This window comes from Bos grunniens, chromosome 17, assembly GCF_055505025.1.
Source record: "Bos grunniens cultivar Pamir isolate PY7600 chromosome 17, Bosgru_T2T1.0, whole genome shotgun sequence".
Taxonomy (NCBI): domain Eukaryota; kingdom Metazoa; phylum Chordata; class Mammalia; order Artiodactyla; family Bovidae; genus Bos; species Bos grunniens.
This window is the reverse complement of record NC_141181.1, coordinates 14,358,704-14,383,231: the sequence shown is the minus strand read 5'-3', so window position 1 is coordinate 14,383,231 and position 24,528 is coordinate 14,358,704. Positions and strand designations below refer to the sequence as shown.

General features: G+C 42.5%; 1 protein-coding gene and 1 long non-coding RNA gene across 2 annotated transcripts in view; both read left to right on the top strand.

Moving 5' to 3' along the window:
• The window catches only part of LOC147355045 (FRAS1-related extracellular matrix protein 3-like), a 77,505-nt gene extending 76,817 nt beyond the window's left edge, over positions 1-688 (top strand). Inside the window, 1 exon segment of the mRNA XM_086349360.1 lies at positions 663-688. Coding sequence (XP_086205486.1) covers positions 663-688 — 26 coding nt within the window.
• Positions 689-3,483: 2,795 nt separating this feature from the next.
• The window catches only part of LOC147355044 (uncharacterized), a 28,683-nt gene continuing 7,638 nt past the window's right edge, over positions 3,484-24,528 (top strand). Inside the window, exons 1-2 of the long non-coding RNA XR_015144174.1 lie at positions 3,484-4,122; positions 8,009-8,074. This is a non-coding gene — a long non-coding RNA (uncharacterized LOC147355044). The remainder of the gene's footprint in view (positions 4,123-8,008; positions 8,075-24,528) is intronic.

Sequence of the window (24,528 nt, the reverse complement as noted above, 5' to 3'; positions counted from 1 at the left end):
CAAGGACACCCAACCAGTCCATCCTAAAGGAGATCAGTCGTGAATATTCATTGGAAGGACTGACGTTGAAGCTGAAACTCCAATACTTTGGCCACCTAATGAGAAGAACTGACTCATGTGAAAAGACCCTGATGCTGGGAAAGATTGAGGGCAGGAGGAGAAGGGGACAACAGAGGATGAGATGGGATGGACATGGGTTTGGGTGGACTCTGGGAGTTGGTGATATACAGGGAGGCCTTGCCAGCTGCAGTTCATGGGATCGCAAAGAGTTGGACACAACTGAGCGACTGAACTGAACTCTACTTTCCCCTGTAAAATGACAACGTGATATTACCCTGATTTTGCCTGCTTTATGTTACAAATGCTGTGTGGTCATATACTTCACACACAGCATCAAGCAGAAAAGAATCAAGCAGGATTTTATTTCTGTGTATTCAGTTTTTGAGGTGGCTGTTTTCCACTTCTCTATTTTATCCTGAGTCTCCATATCAACTATTTTGAAAACATTTTAATAGCTGCTTACTAGTCTCCTGTGGGATAGCTGCTCATTTATATACCCATTTTCAAAAGGAAATAAGCATTTTAAGGCTCATGTTAATTGCTTTCCTCTTGTAAATGTCTATCTGAAATAATCTTTATTGCTCATATTAATTCCCCCTCAGGTCTCTTTGACTTGGTTATCTGTTGAGAAAAAGTTCTGCAGCCCAACCTGGTATTACCCTGGCAGCAAACAGTGAATTTAAGCAGGTTACTGTTTTGCTGAAGGTTGGTTATGCTGGTTTATCGTAAACCTTGCTGCAGTTGTCTCACGTGCATCGGTGGGGCCTTCAGAGGGGCTCCAGGATTCTGGGGCTTTCGGACTTCGCACTGGTCCTCAGGGGCCCCTTTGTGCCCCTGAGCCTCCTCCATGTCTGCATCTCAACACTTCCTCTATCCCCCACTTTCAGGGATCTTGGGATGTCAACGGATATCTATCTCCATCTTTTCCCCAGTAAATAAATTGTGTGCAGTGGCTCCATTTCCTGAAGCTGCAAATATCAGTTTCATCAATAGTTTTCTTTAAAACCACATGTGGTGATAACCCTGTATGCGAGACAGCAAAAGAGACACAGATGTATAGAACAGTCTTTTGGACTCTGTGGGAGAGGGCAAGGGTGGGATGATTTGGGAGAATGGCATTGAACCATGTATATTATCATATGTGAAATGAATCGCCAGTCCAGGTTCGATGCATGATACAGGGTGCTCGGGGCTGGTGCACTGGGATGACCCAGAGGGATGGTATGGGGAGGGAGGTGAGAGGGGGGTTCACTATAGGGAACACGTGTACACCCGTGGCAGGTTCATGTTGATGTATGGCAAAACCAATACAATATTGTGAAGTAATTAGCTTCCAATTAAAATAAATAATGTATATTAAAAAAAAACAAAAAACAAAAAAAACATCAGTGGGACTTCCCTGGTGGCTCAGTGGGATAAAATCCTCCTGCAAGTGCAGAAGGCACAGGTTTGATCCCTGATCTGGGAAGATCCCACATGCCATGGAACAACTAAGCCTGCTTGCCACAGCTATTGAGCCTGTGCTGTAGAGCCCAGGAGCCACAACTACTGAAGCCTGTGTGCCCTAGAGCCCACGCTTCACAACAAGGGAAGTCTCTGCAACGGGAAGTCCAAGCACCACAGCTAGAGAGTAGCCCCCACTCTCCACAACCAGAGAAAAGCCCACACAGCAACAAAGACCCAGCACAGCTAAAAATAAAAATATGCGGGTAAAAATAGACATAGACTCTATTTAACAAGTTGTTGACTTAGCAAATTTATTTTCTGAGTCAAGCAGGAAGGACTTCCACAGTGCTTAGAGGAATTAGCCATTTGTGATAGAGTATCCAAACACCTTCTTTGGGGCTGTTTCAGATCTAGTTCATGTTGTTGCTGTTCCACCTCCTTGTAAAACTGATCTTCTTTGAATGACCATATGTCTCATTTTAATCTGCTTTAAAACGAGTTTTTTGGGTCATCCTTTTTGATTTTGAGTGTTCACATTTATTGTCTCATCATTCATTTGTTTATGCTTCCTTTTTTTTTTTGCTAGTACAAAGTCTTTTGTATTTGAAATCGACACATGTCTAAAATGGCTTAGGTTTTTTAAATTAATTTTTACTGGAGTGTAATTTTTTTCATAATATTGTGTTCAGTTCAGTTCAGTTCATTTGCTTAGTCGTGCCCGACTCTTTGAGACCCCATGAATCACCAGGCCTCCCTGTCCATCACCAACTCCCGGAATTTACTCAAACTCACGTCAATCAAGTCTGTGATGCCATCCAGCCATCTCATCCTCTGTCGTCCCCTTCTCCTCCTGCCTTCAATCCCTCCCAGCATCAGGGTCTTTTCCAATGAGTCAACTCTTCGCATGAGGTGTCCAAAGTATTGGAGTTTCAGCTTTAGCATCAGTCCTTCCAATGAATACCCAGGACAGATTTCCTTTAGGATGGACTGGTTGGATCTCCTTGCAGTCCAAGGGACTCTCAAGAGTCTTCTCCAACACCACGGTTCAAAAGCATCAATTCTTCGGTGCTCAGCTTCCTTCACAGTCCAACTCTCACATTGATATATGACCATTGGAAAAACCATAGCCTTGACTAGACAGACCTTTGTTGGCAAAGTAATGTCTCTGCTTTTGAATATGCTATCTAGGTTGGTCATAACTTTCCTTCCAAGGAGTAAGCATCTTTTAATTTCATGGCTGCTAGTCTCCACTAAAATGAGTCAACTATAGGAGGAGGAAATGGCAACCCATTCCAGTCTTCTTGCTGGGATAATCCCATGAACAGAGGAGCCTGGTGGGCTACGTCCATACGGTCACAAAATATCGACCACAACTAAGTGACTTGACCATCATCACGTAATTGTTTCATAGCATTGTGTCAGTCTCCACTATACAGTAACGTGAATCTGCTAAACATATACATATATCCCCTTTTTTGTATTTTCCTTCCCATTTAGAGCATTGACTAGAGTTCTCTGAGCTATCCTGTAGGTTCCCATTCGTTATGTATTTTATATATGTCAATTCCAATCTCCTAATTATCCACCCTATGCCTCCGTAATGAGGTGTGTTTGGAGAGAAATCACCACACTGGTTCGGTGTGGGCCCTAGCTAATCCATTCAAATTCTATTGTGAATTAAAGATTTCTTGCATCTCATATTATTATGTTGCTGTATGACTTGCCATGATCTAGAGAGTTTTTCAAACCTCAGAGTACTCTAATAGTAATTCCAGTTCTCAAACACTTATTTCATGTAAGAAGCCATTTTCTCTGTGACCCATAAGAATCGCCACATTAAAACAATTTTCCTGGCTACCTCAGCCTGATTCAGGCCTTAGTCTCAGGCCTGCATGTGTGTATTTAGTCACTCAATCGTGTCCAACTCTTTGTGACCTCATGGACTGTAGCCCACCAGGCTCCTCTGCCCATGGGATTCTCCAGGCAAGAATACTGGAGTGGGTTGCCATGCCCTCCTCCAGGGGATCTTCCCAACCCAGGGATCGAACCCAAGTCTCTGGCATTGTGGGAGGATTCTTTACCATCTGAGCCCCCAGGGAAGCCCAAGAATACTGGAGTGGGTAGCCTATCCCTTCTCCAGGAGATCTTCCCAACCCAGGAATCCAACTGGGGTCTCCTGCATTGCAGGCAGATTCTTTACCAGCTGAGCCATCGGGAAGTCCAATTTCAGGCCTTCACAGTCTCATTCTCATTTGTCTAATCGGGTGGCTCCTGACTGCTATTACCTTGAACTGCCCACTGAGTTTATGCAAAGTAATTGTAACATGTATGCACTTCCCTGAAGTGGAGACTTGACTGAAGGCTTTAATAATCCTGGTTAAGCAGATACCCACATATCTTCATGGACAGATGGTGTGCAGCTTTGCATCATTTAAAAATGCCACCCAGCCTATCAACTGATGCCTAGAGAATGTGAGCCTGAAAGATAACAATGTGTAGGCTGAGGCCACAGATGTCACATCAGTCATTCTTGGCAGTTTTCTTGCACTGACCTTGGGAAGCCAGCTTACGATCTCAGGATGGACCGAAAAATGATCTTTGTATTACTATTGTCAGGTAGGTGGATTTTTTTTTTTTTAGCAGGATGCTGTTTTATGGGACATAGGATTATAGATACAAGAAAAATGATTTCATTTTAGTCCTATTTGACTCACTGAATAACTGAATGATTAGTATTCAGATCCCAGTCTTGTTGTTTAGTCACTAAGTCGCATCTGACTCTTTTGTGACCCTATGGACTGTAGCCCATCAGGCTCCTCTGTCCATGGGATTTCCCAGGCATGAATACTGGAGTAGGTTGCCATTTCCTTCTCCAGGGGATCATCCCGCCCCAGGGATCTGCACTGGCAGATCCCACATCTCCTGCACTGGCAGGTAGATTCTTTGCCCCTGAGCCACCAGGACCCCAGCCCAGTCTGGTGGACGGATTTTTTTTATTGTGAGTGGGTTGGTAAGGTGGGAGAAGTTACCCATGGCTGGATGAGAGGTATGCTGTTCAATTATAAGCCTAGGCAGCCTTGAAACAATGTAATCAAATACTCTGAAAAACAAGTCTGTGTGAAAGAATGTGTTGCTTTATTGGCATTTTCATGAGTTTAACTTCTAAATTAGAGTCATTAATGAAGGTCATGGTGTGTCTATGTTCCTTATTTTTCAAAAAGTTTTCCCCAAAAATATAATTTCCTCCTTCACCTGCCACAAAATTACAAGCCACAAGTATGAACCCTGAATCCATGGCGCGGCCATTGGGGTGCCATTATTTTCCATTTTGTGGTCTGTTACTGAGATGTGATACAGGGGAAAAAAGGAAAGAAAGAAAGAACTCTTATTGGCTGAGGGATTGTGTGGTTTAGACAGAAATGGAAATCAATTCATTAAAATAAAAAGTAACATAGACATATTATGAAGTAGTATCAAATTAGCATTATTTTTGGCCTCTTCCTGAGAGTGTTAGGATTAAAAGTTCTCAAATACAGCGTTTATGTGTCAGAAATACTAGTGCCCAGCACCTAGATAAGGAGCAGGCAATTATTTGAAATGTGTTTAGCCCCATCAGACGTGGTTGTAATTTGAGTTACATAGAGTCTCAAGAATCAACTGAGCACTCTAGGAATTGGAGGAGGGATTCAGGAATTTCTTAGATATTAGGTTGGCTAAAAAATTCACTCGTTCATGTTATGAAAATATCTGAACAAACTTTTCGCCTGACCCTGCACTAGGGGATAAAGTGTGTAATGGTTAAAGCACAGATATGAAAGTTTCAAACCTGGCTTCACATCTGAAAGCCAGGGAGCATTAAGGCAAGTTACTTTCCCTCCCTCAGCCTCAGTGTTCTTATCTGAGAAATACAGGCAATATTGGTACCTGCCTACTGCTGTCAACGAGTAGTCGCCTAAGGACTAAACAAAGTCATTACCGTAATGTCCTTACTCCAGCGTCTGGCAGTAGTGAAGAGGTATTTAGCTATGCTAACAATTATAACCTAGGAAACAAACCTGGGTATAGGATGGTGACTTCTGAGAAGTGAAGGAGAAGGGGGCAATTCCAGGAAACAGAAGACTAGCAGAGTTATCTTCCTGGAGAAGGAAATGGGAGCCCACTCCAGTATTCTGGCCTGGAGAATCCCATGGACAGAGAAGCCTGGCTAGCTACAGTCCACAGTGTCGCAAAGAGTTGGACTCGACTGAAGCGACTTAGCACCCATGCTGGTGGTACTAGTGGTAAAGAATCCTCATGCCAAAGCAAGAGACGTGAGAGACACGGGTTTGATCCCTGCGTTGGGAAGATTCCCCTGGAGGAGGGCATGGCAACCCACTCCAGGATCCTTGCCTGGAGAATCCCATGGACAGAGGAGCCTAGTGGGCTTCAGTCCATACGGTTGCAGGGTTGAACACAACTGAAGGGATTTAGCATGCACGCACAGAGTTACTTGAATTTTTCTAAATAGCAAAGAATAAAAACAGTTAGCTTGAGGAAAAGGAAATACATGGCAGAAATATAACATAATATTTAAATATATTCAAATATATGTAAAGGTTTCACACAGAGGAGACCAGAGGTATTCACAGTGTGGTTCCAGAGGGCAGAGTGGGGTTACTGTCCTGAAGTAGACACGTTACCCATTTGGGGAAGTGGAGGGACACGATTTTGGAAAGGACTCCTGGAAAAGAAAGAAATTCATGCTACAAATGCTCAGGCAGAGTGAATTAAGGCCTTAATGAGACTTCATGAGGTCAGCAAGTTTAAGTGACTCCAAAGACTGCCTTGGTATCCAGTGCCACGGCTGTCATCAGCTTTGCATTTCAGGAATCCTCCAAAGAAACTCTCTTGATGTGACTACTTTAGAGAATAATACGAAGGTACTGGAAATGATTGCCACCACCCTTACTCATTAGATGAAGAGAACATGAGAAGTGTGAGGAAATGGGGCTAAAAAGAGTTTGTTTGCTTTCTCCAGTAATCTAGAGGATAAAGCCCGTATTTCTAAGTGTATCAGAGGTCATCCTCCTGTGGAGAGTAATTTTCTTTTCTATGATTTGATTCCCAATCCCTCAATTCCTTCACTCATTTGTGCATTCAGTAATTATGCATGAGGCACCCCAAGGCCACGACAGTGCCAGGAATGAGCTCCTGAGTTCATGTTCAGGGCAGGTGGGGGCAGGGAGAGGGAGGGAACAGAGGCATTCAGCAGAACAAGTATTGAAATAAAAAAGAGTGAAAATAACACCCAGAAATAAACCAGGGAAGGTGGTGGACATAATGCAGAAGGCCAACGTAGAGAAGGGTATCAGGACCTTTTTCTCTGAGTTGTGATGTTTCTGATGAAAGTTGAACAATAAGAGGCCACACTTGCAAAATCTCGGGAGGGTGGTGGAGGTAGAAAGGAGATGAAGGAAGAAAATTCTGAGGCAGAAGAAGGCAGAGTGTGTTCAAGGAAAAGCCGAAGCTCTGATTTGAGTATAGGGTCCTGATGCTAAACAGCACTTGGAGAGAGCTCTGGGTCCATAGGCCTTGGTGATCTGTGTGCATCTCACCACACACGCCTGCAGGCACACCGTTAGAATGACTCAGCAAAGAAGCAAGACTTCTCCTTTTCCTTCAGTAATCTAGGAAGAGAACGTTTCTCTCAATTTAACTGTTACAGGACTGAGTTCTGAACTGGGATTCAGGGACACAGCACTCTAAATTTCTTAAAAGCCAAATCTGTGTCTTCATTTTTGTCTCCCCCACTCTGCTAGGCTTACATATGTGCTTAGTCTCTCAGTTTCATCCATGTGATCCCATGGACTGTAGCATACCAGACTCCTCTGTCCATGGAATATTCCAGCCAAGAATACTGGAGTAGGTTGCCATCCCTTCTCCATGACATCTTCCTGACCCAGGGATCGAACCTGCGTCTCCTGTATTGCAGGCAGATTCTTTACCATCTGAGCCACCAGGGAAGCCTGCCAGGCATGTACTAGGCTCTCAGTTAATAGTAGTTGCAGAAACAACAAATGATCAGAATTTTGTTGCAGACCAGTTTAAGTGTGGAGAAGTGAATGACTCGCATGGGTCTCATTTTTGTCCTGCCTATCAAATAAAACACAGACTAGATGGCATCAAAATCCTTTTCATCTCTAATCTTCAGTGATGCCTCAAAGGTCAGCTTGAGATGATCCATAGGCTAGTTTCCAAATCTCTAAATCTCTAGCTTGGTGTGAAGTTGGATTTTTAGAAAGAAATGAACACTCTCACTCTGAAACCCTGGAGAAGGATTTCTAAGATGGGGAAGGAGGCACAGTATCTCAAAATCAACTTGCACTGGTTTCAAATTGGGAAGTTGGATTTAACATCATTGTGATGAATTTCTCTCTACTTTGGTCTCTAGAGGATGACTGAAAACGTCTATGATCCTACTGGGGAAGCACATTTTAGATAATTTTCCCAAATGTCTTTATAGGTTATATTTTCACAAAACCGGTTGCAACACAGGCTCCAGGGACAAGTAACACTACTCGTTTGCCAGGTAAGTTACCAACCAAAGCAGACAGGTAATAGATTTCCAGCCCTAGTATCATATCTGTGTATTTAATAAGCACCTATCTGTGTGGTTTTTTATGACACACAAGTCAAATTAAAGCAACAACACTAAAAAGAAACATTTCAGGGTTAACTCTGGCTATTGGAATTGGGGTAATTTTTTTTCTGCTTTTTAATGCTTTCTAAATTCTCTGTGAAATGAATCATAAAATATAATTAGAAAAAGGTTTAAATTTTTTCAAATTAAGCCAAACACATACAACCTGTGCTTTCTAAGCTGTGTCTGTCATTAAGCAACAGTGACAAACACTAACAGAGACAAACCTGGACATCAGCACGCTCACTTCATGTCCTTATTTACTGCTCAAAGAAACTTGGTTGTGATGGATACGGAAACTGATTTCCGGGATCTGATAGAGAGAAGCGCAAGAACTGACAGTAGACATATGAGGTAACCCAGGGTTAATATTTTCCCATTTTCTGTTTCTTTTAATTGAAATATAGTTGATTTACAGTGTTATATAGTAGTCAAGTGTACAAGATAGTGATTCAAAATTTGTATTGATTCTGCTGCATTTAGAGTTTTATGCAACATTGACTATATTCCTTGTTCTCTACAATATATCCTTTTAGCTAAATTATATTATACATAATAGTTCATACCTCTTAATCCCTTATCCCTATTTTGCCCTTCCTGCCCCCCACTCCCTATTGGTAACCACTAGTTTCTTCTCTGTACCTGGGAATCTATTTCTGTTTTGTTATAGTCATTTATGTTATTTTTTTGATTCCACATATAAGTGATATAAAATATTTGTCTTCCTCTGACTTATTTCACTAAGTATAATACCTTTTAGGCCCATCCATGTTGTTGCAAATGGCAGAGTTTCATTCTTTTTTGCAGCTGAATAATATTCCTATGTGTATCAGTGTGTGTGTGTCTGAGTGTGTGTCTGTGTGTGTCTCTGTGTGTGTGTCTATTTGTGTCTGTGTGTGTCTGTGTGTCTGTGAGTGTGTGTGTCTCTGCGTGTGTGTGTGTGTGTGTCTGTGTGTGTGTCTGTGTGTGTGTGTCTATGTGTCTGTGTGTGTGTGTGGGGGGTGGGTATGTGTGTGTGGGTGTGTGTTATACATCTTCTCTATCCTCTCATCTGTTGATGGACTCTTCGCTTGCTTTCATACCTTGGCTATTGTAAACAATGCTGCTAAGAACATTGCAGTTCATGCATTTTTTGGAGTTAGTGTTTTCATTTTCTTTGCGTATATACTGAGGAATGGAATTGCTGGATCCTATGGTAGCTCTATTTTTAATTTTTGGAGCAATTTCCATAGTAGTTTCCATTATGGCTTCACCAATTACCATTCTCACCAGCAGTATACAAGGGTTGTTTTCTCTACATCCTCGCCAACTTTTGTAGATTTTTTTGATAGTCATTCTGACAGATGTGAGGTAATATCTCACTGTGTCTATGATTTACATTTCTCTGATGATTAGCCATGTTGAACATCTTTTCATGTGTCTGTTGGCCATATATACATTTTCTTTGGAAAAGGCCCATTTTCTGTTTTCTTGTAGGACTTGTTTCTTCTATGATACAGTAACTCACCCACAAGTCCCCAGCTGCCACACTCTACTTGCTAAGAGTCGTGGGACAGTGGCAGCGTATAGAATCTTAGGAAGGAATTCATGGAGAGACTTCTACCACACCTTGGGAGTCGGGCAATGTTCTGACCATGTCAGTCTCAGAAAAGCAAATGACTCCAAATATACTAAAAGCCCCAAGCCACAAAACACTGTACATTCTTTTCTTGGTTCCCAAGCACCATACCAACCTCCAGTACATAGTGAAGGAGGAGAGTTCCGACCTCAGCGTGTCTAGAGCCTTGTCTTCCTTGATATTTTGATCAGACTATTCTTTCCTCATTTAGTGGTCTTAATACCCTTGATGAAAGCCAGTTACACAGATATAGGAGTTAATTTCTAGACTCTCAATTCTATTCCATTGATCCTTAGGGCAGCACCATGCTGTTCTGACTACCATTGCTTTGTAGTAAGTTTTGAAATGATGCAATGTAAGTCATCCAGCTCTGTACTTTTTCAAGATGATTTTGGCTATTTGGGGTCCCTACAAATTCCATATGAATTTTAAGACCAATTTTTCTATTTGTGTAAACCTTTATCTGTGTATACTTAATTCATTTAACTAGCCAGTAACTCTGCCTGATTGACAATTATTATCCTCATTCTGTAAATTATGAACCAAAAGTATAGAGTATAAGTCTGCTGCCCAAGGTCTCAGCTAATAACTAGTGAAATTAGTTTGAAACCAGGCATTCAGGCTCTAGAGTCTGTGCATTTCATCCACACATGAAACTGCTTATTCGTCATCCACGTTGATGTTCCGAGCTTGGCCCTATCTTATTCTTTTTTCCTTTTTAACTGTTTTTTTCTTTTTGGTTGCACCATTTGGCATGTGGGATCCTAATTCTTAGACCAAGGGTCAAACTCACACCTCCTGCATTGAAAGTGAAGAGTCTTAACCACTGAACTGTCAGGGAAGTCCTGGATCTTCCATACTCTTGCAACATTGTCACTTAATGTTCTACTCATGCTTTCGCTAAAGTGAAGCCTGTATAAAGGCTCCTAGTTTGTCTTCTCCTTTTGGTACAGCTGCTGCTGCTAAGTCACTTCAGTTGTGTCCAACTCTGTGCGACCCCATAGACAGCACCCCACCAGGCTCTGCTGTCCCTGGGATTCTCCAGGCAAGATCACTGGAGTGGGTTGCCATTTCCTTCTCCAATGTATGAAAGTGAAACGTAAAAGTAAGTTGCTCAGTCATGTCCGACTCTTAGCGACCCCATGGACTGCAGCCTACAAGACTCCTCTGTCCATGGGATTTTCCAGGCAAGAGTACTGGAGTGGGGTGCCATTGGTACAGCTAATGAACCCTAATTTTATGACTATGATGGTAACCTTTTGCTCATTTTAATCTGGGCTAAGTGATCTTTTTCTCGAGGGCTCTCGCTTTGATATTGCTACTTATTTCTCAGTCATGATGATATTTAAAAGTCAAAAGGAAAGAAAATAAATCCAGAGCACAGAAGGTGAACATAGTGCATTTGATCAAGGCAACTGGGAAGGTGGACCATGGCAATGGCATTGTGTCTGACCAGGAGACACAGTCTCAGTCGCTAAGTCGCTAAGTCGCTCAGTCACTAAGTCACATCCAACTCTTCTCAAGTGAATCAGGCTAATATCCAATTGCTTTATAAATCTACTCAACACAAGATAAGGGTGATGTAAGACAGGGGTCCCCAACCCTTGTCAGGAACCGGGCCACATAGCAGGAGTGAGCACAGCATCATCTGTATGTATAGCGTCCCCATCGCTCACATCTCCACCTGAGCTCCGCCTCCTGTCAGATCAGCAGCAGCTTTAGATTCTTACAGGAGCATGGACCCTGCTGTGATCTGCACATGGAAGGTACCAGGTGTGTGCTCCTTATGAGAACCTAACGCCTGACGATCTGCGGTGCAAATGGAGACTGTCATTAGTAGAGGTTAATCTCAGTGTAGTCATAACAGAAACAACGTGCACAATGAGTGTAATGTGGGTGATTCATCCCAAAACCCTCTTCTCCCAGCGTTCGTCCACGGGAAAATTGTCTTCCATGAAACCGGTCCCTGGTGCCTGAAAGATTGGGGACTACTGATTATAGACGGAGAAGGCAATGGCACCCCACTCCAGTACTCTTGCCTGGAAAATTCCATGGATGGAGGAGCCTGGTGGGCTGCAGTCCGTGGGGTCGCTGAGGGTCAGACACGACTGAGCGACTTCACTTTCACTTTTCACTTTCATGCATTAGAGAAGGAAATGGCACCCCACTCCAGTGTTTTTGCCTGGAGAATCCCAGGGACGGGGAAGCCTGGTGGGCTGCCGTCTATGGGGTCACACAGAGTCGGACACGACTGAAACGACTTTGCAGCAGCAGCAGCAACTGGTATTAGAACCTTTGAAAATGTAAGACATAGTCCTAATGATTAGGAAAATGAAGTTTCTACATATTTATCTAGTCTGGAGCAATATTCTTGCTGCAGGCAGTGCATTAGACTCCAATGTCTGAGTACACAGATGATTCTAATACACAGCATCAAGAGTGAGCATACTGATCTAGTTTCTATTTTCCCATTCATTATTGTCCAGCCAGGCATGAGAAGTATCAGTGCTGTGAGAACTTTAATTTTTTAATTAGAATTTTTCTCATCCAGTCTAACTTCCTTAATCCCATATCTAATATGTTTAGGGAGTTTAGCTACACAAATGCCCATATCTTAAAGTAAAGCTGGCATATCTAAAATACATGAAATCTTCTTTAATTCCGAGGATTAATGGTAAAGCAAGAGTAACTGGACTGGAAGATATTTAGCAGGAAAAAAATGAAATTTCAGGTTATAAATTGTTACCAACCAGAAATACCTGTCCTTCCATAAGCTGGATATGACACTGGATATCATTCTACCTCTATGTTAAGGGACTAACCCTCCCACCCTCAGCTTCTGCACAACAGAAATTATTGGTTTTGCATCTTTTCAGTTAGCCCTGATTTACTAGAAGGGATGGCTTACTTGAGAGTTAGTTACATAACTTGGTGAGAGTTTCATCTTCTTTTAATGACACTTATTTGGTGCTCTCAACCTTTTTATTTTGCATAGATCATGGCAGAACTTGGCAGACAGTTCTGCAGTCAAATAGGTGGGAAATGAAACGCCACCTCCACCATTTATCAGCTTTATGATCTTAGACAAGTTAAGCGATGTGTCTGATCTTTGGTTTTTTTTTCCTCTACACATAATAAATTAATACATAATAATATATTCTCAGGTAATTGTTTTGAAGAGAAAATGCCTAGAATGTAGTTAATACACAATTTGTTTGTTATGAATATTACTGTCTCAGTCATGCAAATGTCTATGATTTTGGAATAATGGAGTACCTTAGGCAGCAGTCCCCAACCTTTTTGGCACTGGGAACCAGTTTCATGGACAACCAATTCCATAGACCAGGAGTGGGAGGGGTGGTTTTGGGATGATTCAATTGCATGACATTTATTGTGCACTTAATTTCTATTATTATTATTACATTAGCCCCACCTCAGATCATTAGACATTAGATCCCAGAGTTTGGGGACCCCTGCCATTTACTCGCATTTTATAAGTGAGACATGGAGGCTTAGAAAATTCAGTGACTTACTCAAGTCTTCCACCCCTTGATGGCAAACCCGGGACCTGAATCCTGATCTCCTTTCTCCCTGGGGCAATGAACAGAAACATCCCTTGCTTTCTATCCGTTCAGGCTAAAGAACGCACAGTGGCTGAGATTATAGGCTGGTTTTTCTCTCTCACTGGCTGGTTCAGTAATAGTTCGGAACAGTGAGAGTGACTAGAATCTGGGCAGGACATAGACTGACAGAGCCAGGCTATGAAGTTCCGTCAGGGAAACCACTGTCCTCCGAGGCAATAACAGCTTCAAGGCAGACTTAGTGAGGAGCTGTTCTCTACCAAGCTGGGGAAGACAGAGTTGTGACCCATTGGCTGCTGGGAACTGTCCAAGCAGGCCACTCTGTAGGTGAGCAGACACTGGGTCATTGCATTTGACATCCAGTCCACTGATTGCACCAGTGGACATGCTCTCTAAGAGTCATTAACCAGAGACTTCACACAAAATTTCAAGGGCTATTCAAAACACTTAAGTGCAAATGTTATCCCATCAACTTTTTTTTTTTTAACTTTACATAATTGTATTAGTTTTGCCAAATATCAAAATGAATCCACCACAGGTATACATGTGTTCCCCATCCTGAAGCCTCCTCCCTCCTCCCTCCCCATACCATTCCTCTGGGTCGTCCCAGTGCACTAGCCCCAAGCATCCAGTATCGTGCATCGAACCTGGACTGGCATCTCGTTTTATCCTTTAGAAAGTTCAATTTTTCTAAATTGTAACTAGCTACTTTGACTTACTAAATCTCTCCAAAAAAATAAAAGTGAACAACAGCAGACAAAAGGGACATCTAACTATATTATCACAACTTGATCAGATTGATGTTGTCAACCCTTTGGTTCAAGGGCAAAACTGAGTATTTCTTTTAAAATATTGCTTCATGGCAATAGCTTTCTGCAAATATCTTTTGGAATAAGGAAGAGTCCTGTCCATTCTGTAAAAAAATAATAAGGTCTGGAAGAAAAGGCATTGAGTTGGAAGCCAGCAAATGTGAGTTTTTCCCAGTTTTACCACAAATAAGCTGTTTAGAACTTTCACAAATACATTACCGATCAGTTTTCCTGGTCATCCCAGTGCCAGAAAACTCTAACACTTAGAAAATGTCACTTTCTGACTTGGAAACTATTGAAGGCCTTTCATAGGTGGGGTGTATCCTTGTAAGAGTTTGCTTTGCTGAGATAAGACTTTTATCAGTTGCAAGGCAGGAGGGAACCAAGCTAAAACCAACGACTGCGTGAGATGACTTTATCACTTCATGACAGGAGCTCAGCAGCTAGAAATTTGGGCAGAGAGCAAAACTACAGGGTGTTGGTCCAACATTGCATTTTATATTCTTTCTAATGACATTCCATGTTAGAAAGTCAGTTGTTTGGGAGAGCTGTGTGCCTAGCAGTTAGAGCATAGTGCAGAGAGCTGGGAGACTAGATCTCCATGCCCGACTGTGTCTCTAACCCACGAGTCAACCCACCTCTCCCGCACTGTCGTGCTCCCTCCTGCAATACCCAGACATCTCAGGCTGGTAGAGTTTTTCTGAACAACTGTGAGGTCAGAGCCATGACAATACAAGACAAAAGAGATGAATGTTCTGGAACAATTCAGATATTATGCAAGTATGAGATGATACCACCACACAAATTTGGAATATTTAAGATTCATTGATGGCATATTCATTCATTCATTCCTGCCTCTGAAACCTAAAATTAAGTGATTCAGTCCAAGTAACAAATACATACTTTGTGCAAAGTGCCAGAGCAAATGTCATTGTAGTATTTGGGCACTATAAAAATTTTTTTAAGCTAGGAGTTTGAGGCCTTGCTAAACCTACCCTTTTATTCCCGTTTGCACTAATTTGCCACTTGAACATGAAACTCGTGTCAGTCTGAGAGGTTTGCCATCTTTGCCTACTGGCTGCCCTCTAACGCCCACGTAAATGCACACTGTATTCTCTTTCTTCATATTTTAGCCCATTTTAAGGTCACTTCTTCACCTTAATTCGACCTCGTCCACATTTCCACCTAAAACTCTATCCATCCTTCAAGTTTCAGCCAGTGACTCAGTGCAAGCAGGCGGAGGGTGAGGCTTCAGAGTAAGTCTTCGGAGCCCAGTGAAGCTCAGGAACTGTGCCCTGTTGGTCCAAGACCCATGTGTTCCTTAGGTAGTGTGACACTGGACACATCTTCCATTACGCCTCGAGGTAAAAGTGCTTCTCTTGGAGACAGAGTGGAATTTTTCAGGTATAGTCTGGATATGTTCCTGAAAAAGAGGTAAAATGATGAAGGAAAAGACCCTCAGGTCAATATTGCTAGAGCAGAAAACAGTTTTTCTTAGAGGCTCTAACAAGAGGACATGGAAGTCTAAGAGGTATAAAGGAAGTAATACAATAAATTGGTGTGAACAAATCATCAAAATGAAGACTACGTGATTATTCTATCAATTCTAGCCCTTAGGGTATCTGGGAATTTCAAGGAACTTAGTTGTCATTTTTGTGTGTACAATGCATCCCAATGTTCACCAGCTAATATGCTAAAACATCGAAGAAATCCTGCTGACAAGATCTCAACCAGGTGGAGATCTGTGAAGTAGGAACATTATTGGAAAACAGCAGAATTCGGTCTCGGTTTTGTTCCTTACCTACTTTGTTAAACTGAGCCAATCATTTAATTTTCAAATTTATTATCTGTAAAATAAGCAAGTTAGATTAACTGTTCCAAGGGACTTGAAGGTAAAATGTAAAAGTATATTCTGAATTAATTAGGACAAAATTGAGATTGACTTTTAATCAATGAACAAGGCAAACAGGAAAAGACCCTGATGCTGGGAAAGATAGAAGGCAGAAGAAGGGGGCAGCAGAGGATGAGATGGTCGGGTGGCATCACTGACTCAATGAACATGAGTTTGAGCAAACTCCGGGAGACAGTGAAGGACAGGGAAGCCTGGAGTGCCGCAATCCATGGGGTCGCACAGAGTCTGAGCACAGAGGACAGAGACGCAACTGAGCGACTGAACAACAAGTAACAGAAAGGGAAGGGCCTAGAGCAAAACAGGGGAAAAAAAGGCAGGAAAGAAATGCCTCCTGGAATCCAGCCCATAAGAGGTTCAGGCTAGACTGTTAAAATTGCTTTGCTAAAGTTCAAATTAATTTTAATGAGCTGTCTCTCCCTAAGCATTTTCTTATTTAGATAGCAAAAAGTTACACCGAACTGATTATCCCTGGCGAACACCATGTTCCTCTTCTCTGACTTTGCTTAAAATGAGAGGCTTGAAAGTGCCAGTTTTTAGAGGTGTGAGATCTTACCGTCGGCTCTGTGGCATATTCTTTTTACAACTTGCTGCAATTTCCTGTCCTTGAAGGTCTTAGTCCACAGGCCTTCCCTACCAAAGGCTGTGCTGACAAGTGATAAGGACCCTCTGTAAGGAGGAGCGGCCTATTTGCAAAACGACTTATCTTGACCAGTACTGAACACAAGATGGGATCGTCTTATGAAGAGCTCAGGCCATGGTTTTTTGGCTTGTTCTTTTTTTTTTCCCTACATCCTCCTTCGTGCCATAGACAATGATCTTCTCCAAATGAAAGTCTGGTTCAAACACTTCAGAAGAGGTGGCAAGAATACACAGAAGAACTATACAAAAAAATCTTCACGACCCAGATAATCACGATGATGTGATCACTGACCTAGAGCCAGACATCCTGGAATGTGAAGTCAAGTGGGCCTTAGAAAGCATCACTATGAACAAAGCTAGTGGAGGTGATAGAATTCCAGTTGAGCTATTTCAAATCCTGAAAGATGATGCTGTGAAAGTGCTGCACTCAATATGCCAGCAAACTTGGAAAACTCAGCCGTGGCCTCAGGACTGGAAAAGGTCAGTTTTCATTCCAATCCCAAAGAAAGGCAATGCCAAAGAATGCTCAAACTATCGCACAATTGCACACATCTCACATGCTAGTAAAGTAATGCTCAAAATTCTCCAAGCCAGGCTTCAGCAATACGTGAACCGTGAACTTCCTGATGTTCAAGCTGGTTTTAGAAAAGGCAGAGGAACCAGAGATCAAATTGCCAACATCCGCTGGATCATGGAAAAAGCAAGAGAGTTCCAGAAAAACATCTATTTCTGCTTTATTGACTATGCCAAAGCCTTTGACTGTGTGGATCACAATAAACTGTGGGAAATTCTTCAAGAGATGGGAATACCAGACCACCTGACCTGCCTCTTGAGAAATCTGTATGCAGGTCAGGAAGCAACAGTTAGAACTGGACATGGAACAACAGACTGGTTCCAAATAGGAAAAGGAGTACGTGAAGGCTGTATATTGTCACCCTGCTTATTTAACTTATATGCAGAGTACATCATGAGAAACGCTGGACTGGAAGAAGCACAAGCTGGAATCAAGATTGCCGGGAGAAATCTCAATAACCTCATATATGTAGATGACACCACCCTTATTGCAGAAAGTGAAGAGGAACTCAAAAGCCTCTTGATGAAAGTGAAAGAGGAGAGTGAAAAAGTTGGCTTAAAGCTCAACATTCAGAAAACGAAGATCATGGCATCCAGTCCCATCACTTCATGGGAAATAGATGGGGCAACAGTGGAAACAGTGTCAGACTTTATTTTTCTGGGCTCCAAAATCACTGCAGATGGTGACTGCAGCCATGAAATTAAAAGAGGCTTACTCCTTGGAAGGAAAGTTTTGACCAACCTAGATAGCATATTCAAAAGCAGAGACATTACTTTGCCAACAAAGGTCCATCTAGTCAAGGCTATAGTTTTTCCTGTGGTCATGTATGGATGTGAGAGTTGGACTGTGAAGAAGGCTGAGCACCAAAGAATTGATGCTTTTCAACTGTTGTGTTGGAGAAGACTCTTGAGAGTCCCTTGGCCTGCAAGGAGATCCAAGCAGTCCATTCTGAAGGAGATCAGCCCTGGGATTTCTTTGGAAGGAATGATGCTAAAGCTGAAACTCCAGTTCTTTGGCCACCTGATGCGAAGAGTTGACTCATTGGAAAATACTCTGATGCTGGGAGGGATTGGGGGCAGGAGGAGAAGGGGATGACAGAGGATGAGATGGCTGGATGGCATCACTGACTCTATGGACATGAGTCTGAGTGAACTCTGGAAGTTGGTGATGGACAGGGAGGTCTGGCATGCTGGGATTCATGGGGTCACAAGACTGAGCAACAGAACTGAACTGAGCCTGCTTCTCTGCATCCTGAATCCCCTCAGGGTCTACAGTCTGCGGGGGCAGCAATGGCTGAAAGCATGGTGTCTGCAACATCCTTTGTTCACTGATAGGGCAGGCAATTTTTTTTTATCCACACCATCAAGGCCTATGAAAAACATCTGGATTCTAAACAATCATAGGATTTCATTTAGTTTTAACACACTATGCTAAGCACTGGGATCTTGTGGAGTTTTTAGCCTAAACCAAAATAGGGGACGGAGAAGGCAATGGCACCCCACTCCAGTACTCTTGCCTGGAAAATCCCAAGGACAGAGGAGCTTGGTAGGCTGCAGTCCATGGGGTCGCTAAGAGTCAGACATGACTGAGCAACTTCACTTTCACTTTTCACTTTCATGCACTGGAAAAGGAAAGGCAACCCACTCCAGTGTTCTTGCCTGGAGAATCCCAGGGACGGGGCAACCTGATGGGCTGCCATCTATGGGGTCGCACAGAGTCGGACACGACTGCAGCAACTTAGCAGCAGTAGCAAAAAGTAGGGGAGGTCAGAGAAGACCTCCCAATAAAAATGTCCTTGAACTGGGACCTGAAAAGTGGATAGCCAGCCAAGAAGGGGACCACGGGAGGATATATCAGGCAAAGAGAAGACTAGGTACAAAGGTGTGGGCTTGGAGAAGAGTGTGCTGCATTTGAGGAACCAAGAGCTGTCCAGATGCCTGGACCCCAAAGAAGAGTGAAGCTGCAAGCACTGATGGGGAGGCAGGCAGGGGCTGGGGCAGGCAGAGTCTTGTAGGTGTTCATAAAGAGGAGGGGGCACCATCCCATAGACTGAGCACACCTCCCTAACTAACCACTGAAACTCTGGACTCAGACAGGCAGAAAGCCCGGGGTAGTGCAATCTTGGCACTCAGTGAAAACTCTAGATGGCTTCAGGTAAACTTTTAGCTACCCAGTTGGCACTAGTGGCAAAGAACTCGCCTGCCAATGCAAGAGACAAGAGATGCAGGTTCGATTCCTGGGTCAGGAAGATCCCCTGGAGGAGGAAATGGCAAGCCATTCCAGTATTCTTGCCTGAAGAATCCCATGGACAGAGAAGCTTGGTGGGCTACAGTCCGTAGGGTCGCAAACAGTCGGACACAACTGAAGTGACTTAGCATGCATGCACTTCTTAAAAATTTTAACTTTGGTGGGGTTTTATTTTTTTGTTTTTCACTTTGGGATTTTTTTTTCTCGTAGTTGTAAAATTGTGTGCTTGTTATTGAAACATCCAAAATATTGTGTCAGTCTGCTGTGGAGGCAGGTTTCCACTATTCTTACACTCATTCCGTGCATGCCCCTTTGCATGTGGCTTGTTTCATTCATCAGTACATTTATTTTAGGCGCGATCCAGACACTCACCTCCCTGTCTCTCCATAAGAACCTAGTCAAACAATTCGTTGCTGTATGTGGATTATATCTCAAGAAAATGAGAAGATCTTTTTTAAAAAGAAAGGAAATTGGCCAAACATTTACAACAGCTAGTATTTCACTGAATACCCGCCATGTACGGAGCCCTGTTCTAGTGTGGAAGAGATTCAAAATGTGCCAGACCTGGGATCTAGGAGCCCAGGGAAGCTTGTTTCAGAAAAGCTCACTGGTATCCACAGGGGTTATAAATGTGTGCCCTAAATGTGAGTGAATTGCACTGAACTGAAAGGTATAAAGTAAGATGTAACATTAACTAAGAAAGAAAGATCATTTTTGTTTATTAGCTATTCTATTTTGTTTTTACATGCTTTCATTGATTCCTAATGAAAATCTTTCTTTCCATGATTTTAAACTCAATAGTTGCTGAACCTCAACATTCCTATGATCTAGTTATTGTTTAAAAACACTTGGTCTTAACAGATGCACACTACTATGTGTAAAATACATAAACAACAAGGACCTGTTGTATAGCACAGGAGACTATATACAATATTTAGTAATAATTTAATGGGAAAGAACCTGAAAATATACATATATGTCTGTGTGTATGTGTGTATGTGTATAACTGAATTCTTTTTGAATTATAGTAAATCAACTATATTTCAATTGAGAAAAGCACTTGTTCTTACATTATACTTTACACCTTTGCATCAAAATGATGAAGGATAACTTAGAGATACTAGTTATTTGTCACACCATATACCTAATTGAAACAGGAGAGTGAAAAAGTTGGCTTAAAGCTCAACATTCAGAAAACGAAGATCATGGCATCTGGTCCCATCACTTCATGGGAAATAGATGGGGAAAAATGGAAACAGTGTCAGACTTTATTTTTTGGGCTTCAAAATCACTGAAGATGGTGATTGCAGCCATGAAATTAACAGATGCTCACTCCTTGGAAGGAAAGTTATGACCAACCTAGATGGCATATTCAAAAGCAGAGACATTACTTTGCCAACAAAGGTCCATCTAGTCAAGGGTATGGTTGAGAGTTGGACTGTGAAGAAAGCTGAGTGCTGAAGAATTGATGCTTTTGAACTGTTGTGTTGGAGAAGACTCTTGAGAGTCCCTTGGACTGCAAGGAGATCCAACCAGTCCATTCTAAAGGAGATTGGTCCTGGGTGTTCTCTGGAAGGAATGATGCTAAAGCTGAAACTCCAATACTTTGGCCACCTCATGTGAAGAGTTGACTCATTGGAAAAGACTCTGATGCTGGGAGGGATTGGAGGCAGGAGGAGAAGGGGATGACAGAGGATGAGATGGCTGGATGCCATCACCAGCTCGATGCCTGTGAGTCTGAGTGAAGTCCAGGAGATGGTGATGGACAGGGAGGCCTGGCGTGCTGCGATTCATGGGGTTGCAAAGAGTCAGACATGACTGAGCGACTGAACTAAACTGAATTGATACCTAATTTGTGTAATAATTTTTTATATACATGGATGGCATCACTGACTCGATGGACATGAGTCTGAGTGAACTCCGGGAGTTGGTGATGGACAGGGAGGGCTGGCTTGCTGCGATTCATGGGGTCGCAAAGAGTCGGACACGACTGAGTGACTGATCTGATCTGATCTGAATGAGTCAGGTGGAGCTTCCCAGGTGGCTCAGTGGTCAAGAATCCGCCTGCAACATAGGAGATGCAAATTCAGACGCTGTGTTGAGAAGATTCCCTGGAGAAGGAAATGGCATCTCACTCCAGTATTCTTGCCTGGAAAATCCCATGGACAGAAGAGCCTCGGGGGCTACAGTCCACGAGTCACAAAGAATCGGACATGACCGAGCGACTAACCACACACTATACTAACTGATATGTGTGTGTGTGAAGGCACACAAATTATATATTAAACTAACTTAGTCCTCTCAATGACATTTTGAAGTATTATCATTTTACAGATGGGGAAATCAAGGCTCGCCTTCTTCACCTGTAAGGCCCTGCCACATAAAAATTCTGGAGCTGCCACTGGGAGAGATGTGGGATGAATTTGTCTTGTGTGATGTGCTCTGTGGTCCACTCATTCCCTCAACCTTAATCCCTTTCTCAACTTCTCTTTCGTACAGCTGTGCCTTCTTCGACCAGTGCCATTCCTAGTACAGCACCACTCACTCCTGAGCATATAATTGTTGAAACAGAAACAAGGGGTTTCTTGATGTTTTAAAACAGTTTTTCTCTGGAGTCACTGTTATGATGCAGCTCGACTTAATGGGACTGACTACTGCAGGGAAACTGACAAAGACCGAGAAATGAAAGCAAAATAGTCAAAGTCTCTCTCCTCTAGAGGAACTCTCGATTCTGGAATGTTGGACAAGAATACTACTGTAGATTAAAGACATTAAAACATTCTAGAAAAACACATAAATGATGAATGTGAGCATGAAATGGTAGGCCAGGTATAAGAGACCCAGTAGTGCAGTGGTGAGAGGGGCTTACGGTCAAACCTGGCTGGACTCAGCCCTGAGCTTGGCCCTGTCCCAGGTGCTGACCTGAGTAGATTGAGCCCTGAGTTCTCCAACGGGTCTCCATCTCTTAATTTTAAAATGGGGCTCATTATACCTATCTCACAGTGTTTCTCTAAGAATTAAATAAGAAAATGTGTGTAAAATTGCTTGACTGAGAGCCCAAGACATCATACGTGCCCAGTAAAGTATAAGCCATCTGGGTCCTGAGATAAGGATGATCAGGTGGCATTCACTGTCTCTCTGATTATTCTTCTATGGAGAAGAAGATGACTTTGAAGAGCAGGTTGAAAGTAGAAAAGAAGAAGGTCTTTTGTAGGTGGGGTTTCAGCAGGGTCCTCTGAATTTAAAGTAAAGTCTCAAGGAAGACAGCATAGCTCTTGGATCATTAGCTAGTGGAAACACAGAAAAAGGGAAGCAATGGGTTTTCAGAAGGATGGAGACCAAGAGAAGAAAATTAGGCTAAGTGCTTAGAACCCATTACTGGACTTCTGGATCCAGTTAAATAATCTACTTTTCAAAGTGATTTCAGTGTGAAGCCCACATGATAGTGTCAAACCAGAAACATTCATGGGTCCACTGCAGACACACACAGCACACATGCCATGAATCCTGTAAACAGTGAGCGGCGAAAGAATGACCCACTGTAATCACGTCTTTGATGAGGTCATGGAATGTAGTGCAGTATGTTATTAGTAGTAAATTTAACAAATGACATAAAATGGAATTGGGAGACAGCAGAAAAAGAAATATTATTGTGGACTGGTAAGGGGGTATTAACTCTAGCAAAGCATTCAGCTCAGTTCAGTTCAGTTGCTCAGTCATGTCCGACTCTTTGTGAAACCACACATTGCTACACGCAAGGCCTCCCTGTCCATCACTGTCTCCTGGAGTTTACTCACTCATGTCCATTGAGTCGGTGATGCCATCCAGCCATCTCATCCTCTGTCATCCCCTTCTCCTCCAACCCTCAATCTTTCCCAGCATCAGGATCTTTCAAATGAGTCAGCTCTTCTCATCAGGTGGCCAAAATACTGGAGTTTCACCTTCAGCATCAGTCCTTCCAATGAATATTCAGGACTGATCTCCTTTAGAATGGACTGGTTGGATCTCCTTGCTGTCCAGGGGACTCTCAAGAGTCTTCTCCAACACCATCAATTCATCAGTTCAAAAGCATCAATTCTCTGGCACTCAGCTTTCTTTATAGTCCAACTTTCACATCCATACATAACTACTAAAAAACCATAACCTTGACTAGACGGATCTTTGTTGACAAAGTAATGTCTCTGCTTTTTAATATGCTGTCTAGGTTGATCATAACTTTTCTTCCAAAGAATAAATGTCTTTTAATTTCATAGCTGCAGTCACCATCTGTAGTGATTTTGGAGCCCAAAAAATAATGTCTGCCATTGTTTCCACTATTTCCCCATCTATTTGCCATGAAGTGATGGGACCAGATGCCATGATCTTCATTTTCTGAGTGTTGAGTTTTAAGCCAACTTTGTCACTCTCCTCTTTCACTTTAATCAAGAGGCTCTTGAGTTCTTCTCCACTGTCTGCCATAAGGATGGTGTCATATGCATATCTGAGGTTATTGATATCTATCCTGGCAATCTTGACTTAAGCTTGTGCTTCATCCAGTCCAGCGTTTCTCATGATGTACTCTGCATATAAGTTAAATAAGCAGGATGACAGAATACAGCCTTGACATACTCCTTTTCCGATTTGGAACCAGTCTGTTGTTCCATGTCCAGTTCTAACTGAATGGATGTTCTGTCATGTCCAGCTCTTTTTGAGGATTGGACTGATGTTCATGTGGGATTACAGCTCAATATATCTCTTTCTGATCACTATTTTTACATTTTTTAAAAATGCACTGCTTCTTGTGGAAGTCCATAGATAGTTCTTCAAATAGTTTCTCATATCCTTCCCTTTAGTACATGAGGGAGTTTACTAATTCTTGATGAATGGAAACTTGTTGGGTAGCTGAAAGTAGATATTGGGATTATTAATGTTAAGACTGACACATCACCTCATATATTTTACTTACTCACTGTTGAAAGATGAA